The sequence below is a fragment of the Pempheris klunzingeri genome, chromosome 20 (assembly GCF_042242105.1).
Source record: "Pempheris klunzingeri isolate RE-2024b chromosome 20, fPemKlu1.hap1, whole genome shotgun sequence".
In the NCBI taxonomy this organism is placed as follows: Eukaryota; Metazoa; Chordata; class Actinopteri; order Acropomatiformes; family Pempheridae; genus Pempheris; species Pempheris klunzingeri.
The window spans coordinates 12,079,501-12,096,835 of NC_092031.1; the positions used below are offsets into that span (position 1 = coordinate 12,079,501).

Consider the following 17,335-nt stretch of genomic DNA (forward strand, 5'->3'; position numbering starts at 1 on the left):
TCATTAATTAAGGTATTGTCTCCTGTGAGGTGTGTCACTGATGTAGGCCTACTTATTTTCATTGCACTGAAATATTTCGATCTCAAAAGGCCAGAGAACCAGAAAATACTAGTATGAGTATCTTTCCCGTTCTATTTCTGCTCCATGTTTGGAGACAAATCCTTCTGGCTCCGTGCAAATAAACCAGCTAGGCGCAGATGAAGATGGGCTTTGGGGAATTATCCGCCCACACACGACATTTCAAATTGAGATTTTTGAGATTTTTCAAGGCACTTTACAGATGATACATTAAAATGTCCCACTTACCCCCCCCCCCCCCCCCTTTTTTTTTATATAAACCTGTCATCTGTGTGATTCATTTTAATTCATTCATTCAGCACCCAACACTTTTTAGTCTTTTGAGTTTGCTCTTTAGATGAAGACGTGTGATAGGTCACCTTTCTTTAAGGAGGAGTTCTCATCAGAAATTATTTTTGTTTCAGTGAGGTTTAAATGTCCCATAGTCTGTGCTACTGTTCAGGATTTTTCACAATTTAATAATTGTTGATAAAAAGCAATAAACCCTGGTCTGTGACACTTTCCAGGACTGTTATGTTATGTGGTGTCGTGTCTCTTGGGAATTTGGTAGTTAATTTACAAAAATACCAATCTGTAATGATGTTACGTAAAACAGAGCTGATGATTTATGTAGAAGGTGAAAATATGTGCTTTTGATATGAACCACTACGATAATGTGTTCAAGTAAACTAATAGGCCCATTTCCACTTATTTCCATTTTTCTCTACTTTATACTTCTACTCCAGGGCGAAATAGTTCCATTTTTACTGGACTAAATGTATTTGACAGCTATTAAAAGGTACTTTCAACATTAACATTCTACATAGAGCACAAAAGACATGATCATTTTATAAAACATTTTTATAGATAAAAGTTATCTTAGTACAAAAAATATTGAGCTTCACCCTGCCACACTAAACGGTTTTGAATGATTAATAAGAACAATCCAAGCACTTTATTTTTTGATACATTTGCACATTTTGCTGCTAATTGCACATCTTACTTTTACTTCTAACAGACAGGTGTAAAAGAAGTAGCAGGGGTAAAATCAGTAATAATACAATGCAAACTTAGATTCATAAAAATAAGAAGATAAATGTTACAAGGAAAATATTCTTTAACAATTAAAAATAAAACTCCATTATGCATAAAGGTCCCTTTCAGAGCTGATCAAATATTTTGTCACTGTTTCATTATTGAAAATGCATTAAGCAATGTTTTAATGTTGGTCGATGTAGAGCTCATTTAAAAAATTAAAATACTTTAATAAAGTAGAAATACTAGAAGATTTAAGTAAAATATATGAGTACAATTACTAGTTAGCCTACTTTACTATTGGTAACTATTGGTAATGCAGAATAAAGCATGGCTCTTCATTAAAAGACGCCAATGCTTCCTCCACAGCTTGATGCCACTAAATTCTCACCTGATACAGTTTATGATGCTACACCTCAAATTTGACACATCACTGAGAAGAGAGCAGCACCTGTGGGACAGCGGGGATTGTGAGAGGCCATGACCGGGCCGGAGCTCCCCATCACCCCCCTCACAGCCAGCCTCCCCTCCGGCGGTGTTTACCAATGTCTGTCGCGGTGAAGAGTGATGGGAGAGCAGCAGCAGCTCCGGGGGCCCACGGTGCGGCCGGGGCCGGGGTGAATGATGCAGGGATGCGCGTATTTAGAGGAAGATGATCAGGAGCAGGAGGAGGAGGAGGAGGAGGAGGAGGAGGGCGGGGGAGGAGAGGCGAGAGGAGAGAGGATGGAGAGAGAGTGGGACCCGGATGCTGATGCGAGTGAGACGAAGGAAGGAAGAGGAGAGAGAAAATATCGATTTACGGCAAGAAAACCGAAGGGAGTATAAAACAGGGGGCCTGAGCCCTGCGTGAGCTGCCATCAGAGGCGAGCGGGCGGACGAGGCTGTAGTCGGCCGTAGAGCGGCTCCATCCGCGGATATCTCTGCTTTTTTTTTTTCACCTGTGTATCCGGCGGTGAGGGAGGAGGACACGCCAAAGGAGAGGAGGAGAAGATGCTGTGAGCCGCTACTTGCAGGGATGTAAGGGAGGGAGAGAGGCGGCGGGGAGAGAGACAGGGAGGGGGAGGACTACGCTACGCTAAGGATGGTTGTTTTGCGGGGAGATATCGTGAGGATGCGGCGGCCGTGTGATAAATCTTACCGTTTGGCGATGCCCAGAAACTTCAGGAGGTGTCGGTTTTTTTGACAGGCGGCGCCAGCGAGACGGCCGTCGGTCGAGGCGTTGAAGCTAAAGCTAGCCTCGCTGCTGTGTGGGAGAGCGGCGGCGAGGCTAAAATAGCATGTTGTTGCACCTGTAAAACAGGCCTGACCGAGACATTTAAATTGATTTAAATATCAGTGCTGACATCCACTTGACGTGCTTGACGTTTTGTTGGTAGACTCGACCAGCAAACGGCGTAAAACATTTGCAGCAGCCGTGAGAAAACTTGGTAGTTTTGAGGCTATATAACGCTAATAACCGCCATACATAGTTAACGTCATACATGTAAACCGGTGCAGGCTACACAGATGAGCTAATGTACAGAAGTAAAACTCTTCAGTTTTTCCTAAATTGTCATGTTTATCTTTAGGCTGGTGGTCAGTATTTAACACATAAAACAGCCAAGGAACTTAATGTCATCTCATTTTCTCTGCTTTAATCTACACACTAGCAAGCTGTTTGGTTAAATATCCACCCCATACATGTTTACCGTGCTTCAGAACATAAAGGTAAAAATATATATAAGTGTATTAGCTATGTTTATGAACCAGGTTTATGTGAAGAATGTTCATTTATCATCCAGATGTTGTAAAGCAGCACCGGTTTGACTTGTGCATTTTTTACATGTCCACCCAGTAACTCCAGAGTAGCAGTGTTATCACTGACATAAAAACTAGTCCTCCTCCTAAGTTGAGCACCATCTTGTATCCCACTGTAACTTCTGTACAAGCTGTATAATATCACTTGCAATAACCACAGTGCAGTAGTAGTAGTAGTAGTGTATAAGCCTCCAGTAAGAGCAGTATGAGTAAGGAACTGTCTCTAAGTCAGTCAGCTCAATATGTTGGGCCCTACCGACTGGAAAAAACACTGGGGAAGGGGCAGACAGGTGAGTACGTCAAATAAAAATGTTATCAAACTTTCCTGAAATGAGAGAATGGATTTAAAATTGCTCATTTATGTATAATTAAATGATGCCTCTGTTTCTAATGTTTCATGCTCGCCTGTCCCTTATTTTTGCCTCTTTGCATCTTTTTCATTCTGCCTTCCAGGACTGGTCAAGCTCGGGGTCCACTGTATTACGGGTCAGAAGGTAGCGATCAAAATAGTCAACAGAGAGAAGCTGTCTGAGTCCGTCCTGATGAAGGTATGATCCTGACGATGACGATAACGGTGCTACTTTTGTGTATAGAAGATGTCCACGAACAGCTCCATATTCTCTGTATTTAACCTTGGTATTAGTTCACTAATTCACCTCTGTTTTTGTGCTCTGCTTGAGTGTCTTTAATTTCCTCCTGTCTGTTCTCTCTAACCAGGTTGAGAGGGAGATTGCCATTCTGAAACTGATTGAGCATCCGCATGTGTTGAAGCTGCATGATGTTTACGAGAATAACAAATATCTGTGAGTTCGCAGTAGCGCTCAGTGCAGAGTGCATGCCTTTTTTTTGGGTTGCTGAATACTGAACTTTGGATTGGGATGGGTGTGGATATTGCTCTAAGAACAATATTAATCTGCTCTCATCACTCTAATTCCCACTTTTCCTTCATCTCCCACAAGTATTTTGAAAAGTTTTTGATCTATCTTAAGTAAAAGTACTCAAAATACCCAGAAAAGCTTTAATACTGTTATAAAATAGTTGTTGGATTAAACAGGCAGGTCTGCTGAAAGTGAGTACATTAGAAAAAGATAAATTAAAAGGTTATTGAGCTCTAACATCATAAATTGATGATTTCAACAGTTTAAGAGTGTCTGAGGTTACATTTATTGTTTTTCTTTTATCTATTGCCTTCGCCTCTCCTTTTAAATCACACTCTTGTCCCTCCATGTCGACAGGTACCTGGTGTTGGAGCATGTGTCAGGAGGAGAGTTGTTTGACTACCTGGTGAAGAAGGGCCGGCTGACTCCAAAAGAGGCCAGGAAGTTCTTCAGGCAGATCATTTCTGCTCTGGATTTCTGCCACAGTCATTCCATCTGGTTGGTTTTTTGCATAGAGCAGTGGTTCACATGTAGAGTGATGGTTTGGGTTCCTCTGCTAACTCACGTAGCTCTTTGGAGGCCTTTGGTCTGAAGAAATGAAAGCTTTTTAGCTCAACTGTTGTTTATCCTTATCCCTCTCTTTAAACGATATAGAATCAAGGCCAGAGTCAGAGGTTCCTACTGACTTAATCAATAACATCATATACTGACTTGATCTTTGCAAGCACTTATCATTCTTATCATTCCCTCAAATTTCTTTTAGACAAATGGGCTTTTTGTGACATGTGCATTAACTAACTTGTGATTCTGTAGCGTGAACCAATATTAAAGCCGCTTTTTCAACCCCTCACAATCTCAGCTAAGCTGACATGCCGTAATCTTCACTAGAAGACTCATATTATCTGTTTTTATCTGTTGTGCTTGTGCAGTCACAGAGACCTGAAGCCTGAGAACCTGCTCCTGGATGAAAAGAACAACATCCGTATTGCTGACTTTGGCATGGCCTCCCTACAGGTGGGAGACAGTCTGTTAGAGACCAGCTGTGGGTGAGTACCAACTCTGTGACTGTGTGTCTAAAAATAACACGTACACATTCAAAAAAAGAGCCATATTATGTATTTTAGGAACTTGGAATGCAAATCTATGCACATTACATAATCGAGAGTGGAGTAGTTGCCACAGAGGCTAAAGACATCACATCAGCAGTGATAGATGTGCACAGTGTACATACTTTAGTTTTACTATCAATGTAGCTCGTAATGTTGCTTGTAACACATTTGTCTCTCATTTTAGATCACCGCATTATGCTTGCCCTGAAGTTATACGAGTAAGTGTTCCGCTCTTGCACAGTGTCTTCCTCAAATGTTGGTATCTGTAATATAAATCAGGAAATAACGATGATGTTAATACATTATTAATTTAGAGCCAAATACAAATTTCTAAATCTAAATGAGCTAAACACAAAGATATCAGTGATTGTTTCAAAGTCGTAAGAAATCATTTGAAAAGTCTTAATAATTGTTTTTAAGAAGGCTAATCTAGTTTCTTGTCAGCACTCAGGATCCAAGAACATTATCCAGTTGTATCAGTGAAAAGATGGCTTGACTGTGTTTTGGACAGAGATAGACAAAGTATTACATTATCATGGATTACAGTGTTTCTTTTGACATGGGTTTCTTTTAAAGGACGTTACATAGTCTTAGATAAGCCTTAAATGAACTGAAATTATCTCAGTGAATTTAATTAATTCATGTGGCTCATTTGTGCTTTCAAAGAGTCAGTGGGGAGTTCATGGGGATTCTGTCTTTGGCAGGGGGAGAAATATGACGGGCGGAGAGCAGACGTTTGGAGCTGTGGGGTCATTCTTTTTGCTCTACTGGTGGTAAGTCTTTTACCCCTGTTTTCACGTTATACTTGCGTGTTTGAGGTTCTGACTAACCTCCCCCATTTTTCAAGTTTATTTTATAATATCGGTTTCTCCTCCCTTTCCCCTCTCTCTTTTTCTCCCCCAGGGTGCCCTGCCTTTTGACCATGACAATTTACGGCAGCTCCTGGAGAAGGTGAAGAGCGGGGTGTTCCACATGCCCCACTTCATCCCACCGGACTGCCAGTCCCTGCTGAAGGGCATGATCGAGGTCAACCCTGAAAAGAGGCTCACGGTATGAGCCTGCGCTCACACCTGGTTCATACACAGGGGGTTTAAATGGTGCCTAAACACCTGGAATTAATACAAGTCTCATATGCACACTGTATCCGAAAGGTATTTTAGTCAGTTTTACACCAGTGCTGAATTTGATCAACTCTTCTTCCTTCCATTTGAATATAAAGGGATAGAGGAGAGCAGCTTCATTGGACTGCTGGCATTGATTGCATTATCAGTGTGTGCGTGAGGGTTTTATATATATATATATATATATTTGTTTTTGTTTGTTGTATTAAAGTACAGTCAGAATGTCAGAGTTCAGAATTCTATTCTCAAAAGAAATAAACATTTTAAAGTTGCAAATTGTAATTTTGATATACAATATTCAGAAGTGAAGAAGTATCTTTTGTGCATCTGGTATCTGGTGTGAAGTGTTTACACAGCAAAGCTCTGTGGCCATCTGGCTGTTAACAGACTGTTGAAACTAATGGTCCCATCTGCCCTTTCACCCCTTACAGCTAGAGGCCATCCAGAAACATGCCTGGTACCTGTGAGTATACGTTTAGTTGTTCATACTTGACTGTTCAAAGAAATAACTCGATCTTATACACTGTGTTCCAAATTATTATGCAAGTAGGATTTCAGTTAAATAAACTTTTGTTTTTTTGTTTTTCAATGAAACATTTTGCTTGTGTTGTTTCTCCTGTCTGTTTAAAACACGGACATCAATTTCAGACAGGTTTGATAATTTATTTGGCAGGTGAGCCTAATTAAAGGGAAACTACTTAAGGCGGTTGTTCCACATTATTACGCAAGTCACAGGTTTCATGCAATATGGGGAGAAAGAAAGATCTTTCTGCAGATGAAAAGAATGAAATATTGTAATGCCTTGCAAAAAGTATGAAAACACTGGAAATAATTTTCACGAAAACTTAAGAGAGATCATCGTACTGTGAGAAGATATGTGTGTGAGTCAGAGCGCAGACGGGTTCGTTCAGATAAAGGTGCACTGAGGAAGATTTTTGTCAAGCAAATACATCGAATTAAGACAGCAGCTGTTAAAAAGCCACTGCTGAGCAGCAAATAGGTATTTGAAGCTGCTGGTGCCTCTGGAGTCCCAAGAACCTCTCGATGCAGGATCCTTCAGAGGCTTGCAGTTGTGCATAAAGCTGTATTTCGGCCACCCCTAACCAATGCTCACAAGGAGAAACGTTTGCAATGGGCTTGGAAATACATGAAGACCAATTTTCAAACAGTTTTATTCACTGATGAATGCCGTGCTACACTGGATGGTCCAGATGGATGGAGTTCTGGGTGGCTGGTGGTTGGTCAGCAAAGAGGTGGTGGAGTGATGTTTTGGGCTGGAATAATGGGGAGTGAGCTGGTAGGCCCCTTCAGGGTGCCCGAAGGTGTCAAAATGACCTATGCAAAATATGTGGAGTTCCTAACGGATCATTTCCTGCCTTGGTATAAAAAGAAGAACTGTGCCTTCCGGAGTAAAATCATTTTCATGCAAGACAATGCACCATCCCATGCTGCAATAAATACCATTGAGTCCTTGGCTGCTATGGGCATAAAGGGAGAGAAAATCATGGTGTGGCTACCATCATCCCCTGACCTCAACCCTATTGAGAACCTGTGGAGCACCCTTACAAGGAAGATCTATGAGGGTGGGCGGCAGTATACCGGCAGTATACCTCAAAACAGCAGCTCTGGGAGGCAATTCTGGCATAATTATATGAAATCCAGGCAGAAAGTATACATGGAGTCACAAGTTCAATGGATGGGAGAGTTGTGAAGGTGCTATTCAAGAAGGGCTCCTATGTTAACATGTAACTTGACCTATAAAGATGTTTTTGATTGAAACAGCATTTATTTTGAGAAAAAAATATCTCCTAATGCAGAGAATACAACAGATTTGCATTTTCAATTCTTTATAACCTATTGAATGCTTTGAAACTCTGTTGTGCATAATAATTTGGAACACTGTATTTTGAGTTATTTAAAAAAAAAACACTGTTGTCATCATCTGAAGTTTTGTTTGATAAAATCCTGATTATAATATAATTGTTGAATCGTACCGACTGTCATTTGTATTGACTATTTAGGAAAAACGAACAAAAACAGCATATGCGTAATAATTTGGAACACAGTGTACATTACACCTGTGTCATTCATGTGTGTTTCATTGTGTGTTACGTGTGTTTCATTGTGTGTGTGTGTGTGTGTGTGTGTGGTTCCCAGGGGTGGTCGTAATGAGCCGTGTCCTGAGCAGCCTCCTCCCAGGCGAGTGTGTGTGAGGCGAATCTTGTCCCTGACAGAGCTGGACCCAGATGTGTTGGACAGCATGCACTCACTGGGTTGTTTCCGAGACCGAGTCAAGCTCACACGAGACTTGCAATGTGAAGAGTAAGTAGTTTTTCCAGCCCTGAACATGTTTCTCATTGCCAGATTGTACACAGAGTGACCAGGAAAAAGAAACACTTGGAATACAAGAAAACACATTACTTAAGATGGATAGTTATGAGGCTATGGTGTGGTTAACATGACACTAACAATACAGTACACCTCTCAGATACACCTCTCAGAGTGTCAAGAATAACTGATGAGTAGCACAAAGGTAGCATTTATTTCAGGATTGTTGTATTGGATTATGTACAGGAGTTACTATTATTCTGGTTACTCAGTCAGGCACTTAATGAGCTTCAGCATCTGATTTCTATTGACCCCTGTGTATTGTGGACAGACATTTTGAGAGCAACCTGAAAGCGGAGAGGGTTATATGGTTTCTTCTCCATCATGCCATGTCCAACTCCACCTCTGAGCCCGGTTGGCAGACTTGTCCCAGGGTTAAATCACGCAAAATGGTGGACAGGCTGAAGCTGTGTCCAAATTCAGGGACTAGATCCTCCAAAGGATAACGGGGCTTTCATGTCCTGCCCAAAAAGCAGCAGGTGCTCCTTGGTGGCTTTAAATTTAAAAAAAAGAATCAGAGTTATCACAACAAAATGGCATTGAGGGCTTCAAATGATGGTTTTTGCTCTGAAAAGTCTGGGTTTTGTAGGCGTGTTATGACGTGTGTGCCTTTTGAGGATCCAGCTCTTCAACATACAGTATTATGAATAGGAGTAAGTATGTGGCACCACATGTATACTGGTGAGTCCAGTTTGTTCCAATTCATATTTGATTCAGTGAAGAGCAGGAGGTAAACCTGTCACCTGTTAAATAAAATGAACAGTTTTGTAAAGATCCATATGAATGATGACATATGAAATCCATGTGTGTGTGTGCCCATAAATGGATGGACTGTGTCATCAGCATTTGTCTCTCTGAGAAAGAGCCCAGTTAAAAGCATGTATTGTGGTTTTTTTAGCAGGGCTTTCTACTCTAATCACATTTTGCTCCTTTCTACATCATTCTTTTCAAATGTCAACATCTCAACCTGTGGGTTTATTTCTTTCTGTCTGTGTGTCACAGGGAAAACCAGGAGAAGATGATCTATTACCTGCTGCTGGACAGGAAAGAGCGCTACCCCAGTTATGAGGATGAGGACTTGCCTCCGCGCAATGACGTAGGTCAGTCATTAGGGGGCAGGAGGGATCCACTCAGGAGAGGGAGCTGCTTCTCTCAGCCGCAGTTTGTCAGAAGCAATTAGTCGGTGTGTGAGTCTCAACCAAACACAGGGACTCACTATCTCTGCCAATGAATTTTGGATTATTTGCCATTATGTTTTAAATGCTATCACGTTTTGGATTAAATAGCCACTAACCTCCACCTCCACCACACAATAATAAGCCATCATTGCCTTTTACGATGTTCAAACCAGACTTCACAGGACATCTGCAAGATATGCTCTGTGGGACAAAACGGGGAGAGGGAAGCTATTCTGGCAGTGCAAATGAAGCTACATGTATCACAGTCACAGATGGTGCAGTGAGCGAAAGGCTTGTAGAGAAAACCATTTCAGCATAATCATACTTTTGAGAACTGCGAAAGAGAAAACAAATGCACAATGAAAACAGTTACTTACTAACAGGAAGAAATATATTTAGAAATATATTTAACAATGCGACTGCCATGGGAAGGACACAAACCATCTTGTCTAAAATTGGTGTTGGTAAATCCTGTTATAACCTTTTGGTGGCGTTCTACAGCAGACCCTCCTCGAAAGCGCGTTGACTCTCCTATGCTGACGCGCCATGGCCGCTGCCGCCCCGAGAGGAAAAGCCTGGAGGTTCTGAGTGTTACTGAACAGGGTTCTCCTACCCCGCCTCGCAGGGCCCTGGACACAGCTGCTCACAGCCAGAGGTACAGTATATTATGCTTGAACATGTTCTGTACACACACTCCGAATGTCTCACACAGTTTCCTGTCGGTTAAACTCGGTGTTTGGGAACAATCTGTTGACCTCTGGTGACTTTGTCAGGTCTCGCTCAGTCAGTGGAGCATCAACTGGCCTCTCCTCCAGCCCTCTCAGCAGTCCTCGGGTAAGGGCCTGCTGGCCAGCCGTCAACAAACTACACACACACACACAACTGTCTCTGCTTGGATTATCTGAACTATGTCTGAACATGATATAAGCATGCATCATTAAATATTGAATTTCCAACACTAATCTGTATTGTTTACCCTCCCCCCCCTAACCTAGTAGCTCCACAGTGAAAGTACACGAATGATTACAAAAAGTAAAAACTGTTTAATTGTTCATATGAGCACCTGATTCTATTACCACAGACTTGAAAAATTGTGAACAGTTTAACAGTTTTTAAGGTAATGCTGACAATAATGTGGACAATAATTCAGTATTATTTGTTATGACCTCTTCATAAATTTGTATGACAATATTCCCATATAGATATAATGTGGTTCACAGTTGTGGTTATTGAATGTTCCTCTTGCCACCCCTGTGTTAAACTGCTTTAAAAACCTTAAGCACACTTCACAACCCCCTAAAATATCCATTTATCAAGCTCCTCAATCATTTTTACACTTCATCACAACACCAGGTCCTCAGATTAGATCTCTCACCCAACAGGAGGTTTGTGTGGCATTTTTCTTCTGTCTTCATGTCACCTCTCTCCCGCACCATGCATGAACTAGTTGTATGCACAATTGTTAAGAAAATGAACATAGAACCTTTAAAGTTGATGATTTATTTTGGTCTATGGGATAGTTTGCTTACAGGGCTTGCTTATGTTTAAAACTGTATTAAAACAATCCACAAATGGTAAATGAACTGTAACTGCCAGAAATTACTGCACAGTAACACCTCCACTGCCACTGTCCTGTGTCACTGCATTCTTAACCCTGTCTCTGCCACAACTGTCACTAAACCCTCACTCGCATAAAATGACACAGAAGGCTAATGGGCCAAAATTGAAGCTTTTATATTCAGCACTAGTATTACTGCATTTGACAATTTTCACTACTCACAAGATGCACTCTCTCTTGTCATGAAGCATGATATTCATTTCCATCCTTTCTCCATGTTCCATCCCCTCTCTTTCTTGTTTTCCATCTCTCCCACCCCACAAACCCTCTCCCCAGTCCTATCAGAGCCCCGTCTTCACTTTCAGCCAATCAGACGTCACCTCTGCCACCGCTACCCCCCTCACAAAGGAGCCCAAACAGGGAAGCACCACCACTCCTCGTTCAGCACGGGCTCATGACAAGCCCAAAGCTCCCCCCAACCCAAAGACCCAGACCCTGCCCACCAAGGGACCTGCCGACCGACCCCATCTGCAGCCCATCAAATCCTTGCCCCTGCACAACCCATCCTCCCGTTCACCCTCCCCTTCTCCGCTACTGTCACCCATCCCCCGTTTCTTCTTCCCTTCGTCCTCTGTCCTAAAGTCAGTGACTAAGAGCTTCTACCCAAACTCTGCCCACTCTGTGCCACAGGTCACTCCCCAGGGCTCTCCGTTGCCCACACCCTTGGGCACCCCTGTCCACCACCCTCACCACCCCTCCTCCACCCCGCCCTCCTCTTCCTCGTCCTCGTCTTCCTCGCGGGCAGAGGGAGGGGGAGGGGTGGGTTCGCTCTCGCTGACCCCGCCCTCAAGCCCAGGAGGGGGAAGCGGCATGGCGGCCAGCAGCTCCGCCCACTGGAGGACTCGCCTCAATTCATTCAAGAACAACCTGCTGGGCTCGCCCCGTTTCCATCGGCGTAAACTGCAGGGTGAGTTTTGTGTGGTAAATGTGATGTGGGTGTGTTTTTACAGATGCACCAGTATCTGCACAGGTATAGAACAAGTAGACCAAAGTAGGTCATTAATATTAAAAGTTTTCCTCTGTTCCAACACTGCGAAAACAGTAATTTCCTTTTTGAGCATCCAATGTTCACAACCTCCATAATGGCAATGGATTATCTCTCCATTATTTTTTTCATCTGGCTTCCAGCTACAGATCTGATATTGGACACACATTTTAAAACTCTCTTTAAGAGCTATTTGTCTCTTTCAGTTCCTACATCAGAAGACATGTCCAGTCTAACACCAGAATCCAGCCCTGAGTAAGTAACACTCAAGGGGTCACTTGTTTTTTTTTACAATATAAAGCTGTGTGTTTGCTCTCCGGGGTGTTTTCTGTGGCTTTGTACATCTCCTCATACAGTGTATGTTTTGGTCTGGGTACCAGGCTGGCTAAGAAGTCCTGGTTTGGGAACTTCATCGGCCTGGAGAAAGAGGAGCAGATCTTTGTGGTGATCAGAGACAAACCTCTGAGTTCTGTCAAAGCCGACATCGTCCACGCCTTCCTGTCCGTGAGTATCTGATGCGGTCTGTTGTTCACGCCTGTCGCTATCAAAGCTTGTCTGTGTGGAAAGCATGGCTCTCACTGTAAGAGCTTCACACACGCTCTCATACTGTACGCACTTCATTTCTTTCATTTTTTCAGTTTTCTCTCTATTTCAGTCTTGCTCACTCGTGGCACGTTGATGGATCACTTTTGCTTTCACCAATGGCTCACTCTGTCTCTCTTCTCCTCACCCTCACCCTTTGTCTCCTTATACTCACGTTGGCCCCCTTACCTCTCCCGCCTCGTAAGTCTGTCGGTCTCTCTGCTTCTTCTCTGTCTCCCCACCACACAGATCCCGTCGCTCAGTCACAGCGTCCTCTCCCAGACCAGCTTCCGGGCCGAGTACAAATCCTCCGGCGGCCCCTCCGTCTTCCAGAAGCCCGTCAAGTTCCAGGTGGACATTGCCTTCTCAGAGGGCGAGAGGGAACGGGACAGGGAGAGGACCGAGAGAGAGGGCAGGAGGGAGACAGGAATCTACAGCGTGACGTTCACCCTCATATCAGGCAAGTGGAGCAGACATTTCCTCCCTTTCAGCTCGGTTTTTAAACTTCATAGATATTAACATTTGCATGTAGATTTAGTTGTATCTATTTCAAACAAAAATTCAGCATTTTGGGAAATATGCTTAAATGTTTCCTGGTGGTGAGTTATACTGGAGGATCAATACTAGAAGGTGTTCTATGTTACTGTTGGGCAGAGCCAGGTGAGCTGTTTCATCCTGTTCTAAATGTTACTAAAATGTCTTACTATTCATTTGAATCAAAAAAAAGTAGTAAATGCTGGCACTAAATCCTTGGGGTCAGAATCATAGCTATTCCCTGAGTTAAACCATAGCTTTGTTACTTTGAATGCTTTATCTTAAGGCTATATTTTTTTGTAGACATTGGGTAGTGATACACGTGAAAGGTTTAGCCTTTCTTACAAATTAAAAAAAGGTTTTCTTTTGTTGAAAAATATCTTTAAACATCCAAATATACTCTTGAAATACTGCCATGGTTTTCTTACTGAAACTCAAGCATCATATTGGCTCAAATATCATTATTTTTGGAACGATACTAAGCCCAAGTTACATGTCCAGGCCCGAGTCGCAGGTTCAGACGAGTGGTGGAAACGATTCAAGCTCAGCTTCTCAGCTCCCATGATCAACCCATGGTGCAAGCCCTATCTGGTGAGACTGCTTACACACATCAACACACACAAAATTTTAACATATCTCCCCTTTGACTTCATCTAGATAGATACAGGGACCATTTACCTGTGTTATTTAACAAGGGAGAACAGCAGGTACCACCGCTGACTATAAGAACAGAAAGAAAAAATGGATAATGTTCATTTTTAATCCCACCTGCATTACATTAGTTTCTGGGGCTGACCCACAGACACTGTCGCATGTTTACAGTAAAAGTGACTTTCCTGTTCTTCTCTCCTGATCCCTTCCCAGATGAGAAGAACGGCCGGCCCCACGGGACCCCCACCCGCCAGAACTCGAGGCGCTCCGAGGGTGGGGGCGACAGGTGCGAGTGGGGTGACCGAGCAGATGGCGGAGGCATAGGAGGCAGCGGGGGAGTTCTGCAGCGCAGAGGCTCGGCAAAAGAGAGAACCCGACTGCTGTCCTCCAATGGCACCCAATCCCAACCGTAGGATAGAAAGGGAGACCACGCAGCAGGATGCCTGAACTACACCGGAAAGAAGACAGTATTACTTCATCTCCAAGTATCCCTGCAAGCCATGAGCTACTCCTATTCTTCCTTGACCAAGTTATTGAAGGTGCTTGACCATAGCAAGGATTGATCCTTTTCCTCATCGTGCTTTTTTTTCCCCGATTCGACGTTTTTTTGATCCTTGGGATCACCAGGATTCCTACCCTTAAATGAGAAAGAAACGTGAAGGAATCACCCTTTAATTAAAAAATAATATGTGAATGAGCAGTTTGGTATCCATCATAGATACAGCTTCACAGATCAAACTAGGAATTATGAAGTGCTAATGTGCATGCCAGTTAGCAAATCAGCCTGCTAAAGGATGCTGACGTGATCAGATAGGCTAGTCTACCATATCATTGTAATACAGTATCTGACACCAAAAAGAAATAACGGTCTTGTGACAGTTCTCAAGAATACTCTTAAAAATAACCAGTGCGCTCATGTCATTATCAAGCAACATGCAATTACCAGTCCATACTGAAAGAAATATAGATGTATCTCAGCAGATGAACACTAAGAGTTAGCAACCTGCTACCACTTCAGTGAGTGGTGATGAACAAAAGGTCCTGATTTTCTCAGGAGAAACTACATCCTGGAATTCCAGCAGTGTCTTCTCCTGAGGTAAAGAAAACCAACAAAGTAAGCTAAGTAAGTGAATGTGAAAAAAGTATTTTTTTATTTAGTTTTTATTTATGTTCACACATTTCTTTTGTGGATGTCAGTAGCACAGTGATAGCAGCGAAGACAGTAACTGAAAACACTCTGCAGTGCTGGAGAGGGGAAGCTGACCAGTCGCTTTGTTAGCAGGCATTTGTTTAAAAGTTAAATGTTTTTATTATTCTTTTGTATTTTCTTTTTACTCAGAGACGATACCAAACAATGCATCTGAGATTTTCGCATTGGACCCCTGTTGCTCTGAAGAAAAGTATTTTTTGATTTGAACAGAAATATGAACATTACTATATGAAAAAAAAAAAAAAACACTATGCGTGAATAGTTCCATGAACCTCATCACAGCTGTTTGTGCCCAGACTGAATGAGAAGAGCATTCCTGGGCTCTGGATCGAACAGAAGCCACCTTTCTCGTTGAGCTTGTCTCCTATTGCCATAGTATTCACATTCTGACTCTGAACAAAATAAAACAAACAAAAAAAACACACACACACTCAAAGCAAATTCATCAACGGACATTCCCATAATGCCAGACTTAAACGGCTTGCGATGTCAATACCCCGTTGAACAGGACTTCAAAATGGGAAGCAAGCGAAGAGTCTCCTAACCCCATGCTCCTCACGTCAGTGTTCACCGACAAGCCAAGTAGTCCATCACTGTACCCACACGCTCATCACTGAGAGTCGCACCATTCTGCAAGCAGACGTAGCAGCTCGGACAGTCATGTATTACTCCAGCACTCTGTCACACCAGTCGATGTTCATCACCAGTCTTCCATACAGCACAATATGCAACAAAAGTGCAGAATGTTTTCAGAGAGACTCATGTTACAGTTTTGTTTAATTTTTTTATATTTGTCCACTTAACATTTATTTATTTATTTATTTATTTATTTATTTATTTATTTTGGTCACAAGATTATTTGTGTCATGTATTTGTTTTTTACGAACTAGATTTTATGCCAACAACAACAACAAAAAGCACGTCAAAAGCCAATTCAAGAAACCTGTCATATTTCATTTCTCATTACCTCTCTTTTTTTAAGCTTCGATACTTCAATAGCACTTCTGACAAGTTGCTGTATTCTGCAGCGATCTTTGTTTATGTCTTGCATCTCTTTTATCGCACTTGTGTCTGGTAACTGGAACGAGTGTGTGAGACAGGTGGATGATGGCCGAGTGAGAGTGAGCTGAAATCTTCGCAGCAGATGCATTTTGAGCTGACTACATGAGGAGACCCAGGAATATTGAATTAATTAACATAGCCAAACCCAAACAGGCACATCATTCCTGTCACACATATTGAATGCTTGCTAATTCGCTTCATCTCTTGCTTTTATGCCTTGTCCCTTTGACCTGTCTGCCTCTTCACCTGTTGTGTAGCCATCATCATCATCACAAAGAAACTGTACAAAGTTGTTTGCCTCACTGTCCGTACACACTTTATGATTGCTCACCATCACCACTTTCATCTTCCTCATCACATCACCTTCACTTTCATTGACCCAACTCTGGCTAAGATTGTAAACTATTCTCCATTCATAAGGGTCAGTAGAATAAGGTGTTTAAAAAAAGAAATGTCTGTATCATAATTTAAATATAAAAAGTGCACTATTATAACTATTGCCTGTGATAAAAAGAACAATTACGATTGAAGTGATGGTCAAAATAAAGAGAGATCCACCTTATTGTTATGGTTACAATAATAAACCCTAAATTCATGTGTGTGTCTGTTTAGTTTCTGGGTTAAAACGGTGTCTTCTAGCTGTTTGTGATTGTTTCTTTTACCTTGTACTAATGCCAAAAAAGTTCCAATGTAGATAGTTTTACCACCTGGATGTTAACATTATTTGTTTTATTTGGTTTCATAATAATACACTAATAATATTAATCTAAATGGTCACTATTCTCAAACATGATTAAAGTGGCAAAATGAGATAAATGTGCACAAAAGTTGTAGTAATTTGCCAAAAAAACTCAACTCAAGATCTCCCCACTATCTTTTTCTGGAGCCTTTAATCACATCTCATAGTTTCCCTTGCAAATGAAGTTTTTAGGAGCTTTCAATCATCTCCCCACCACCATTACATAGCTGCTGAGGAAAACCATGAAATGAGGTTGAACAGTTTGTTTTTTAACTCTCAGGACTGGAGATGTGTGAGAACAGTTGGTCTGAATAATAATTAAAGTTGTCTACTGACGTTAATCATCTCAGTATCAAATATAAAACTGACAGCATAAAAATATAATTTTTTT

General features: G+C 41.9%; 1 protein-coding gene across 1 annotated transcript; it reads left to right on the plus strand.

Annotated features, from left to right (window-relative positions):
- Window positions 1-3,094: 3,094 nt before the first annotated feature.
- Window positions 3,095-14,793, plus strand: LOC139219731 (serine/threonine-protein kinase BRSK2-like). Its single transcript, XM_070851673.1, has 20 exons — window positions 3,095-3,179; window positions 3,343-3,437; window positions 3,607-3,692; window positions 4,125-4,265; window positions 4,697-4,813; window positions 5,061-5,094; window positions 5,581-5,649; window positions 5,780-5,926; window positions 6,267-6,275; window positions 6,429-6,460; window positions 8,155-8,319; window positions 9,388-9,485; window positions 10,065-10,218; window positions 10,337-10,397; window positions 11,530-12,088; window positions 12,373-12,421; window positions 12,547-12,670; window positions 12,998-13,208; window positions 13,784-13,873; window positions 14,147-14,793. Exons 1-20 carry the CDS (start codon window positions 3,095-3,097, stop codon window positions 14,344-14,346), a joined length of 2,526 nt encoding a protein of 841 aa, XP_070707774.1. The 3' UTR covers window positions 14,347-14,793.
- The last annotated feature ends 2,542 nt before the right edge of the window (window positions 14,794-17,335 follow it).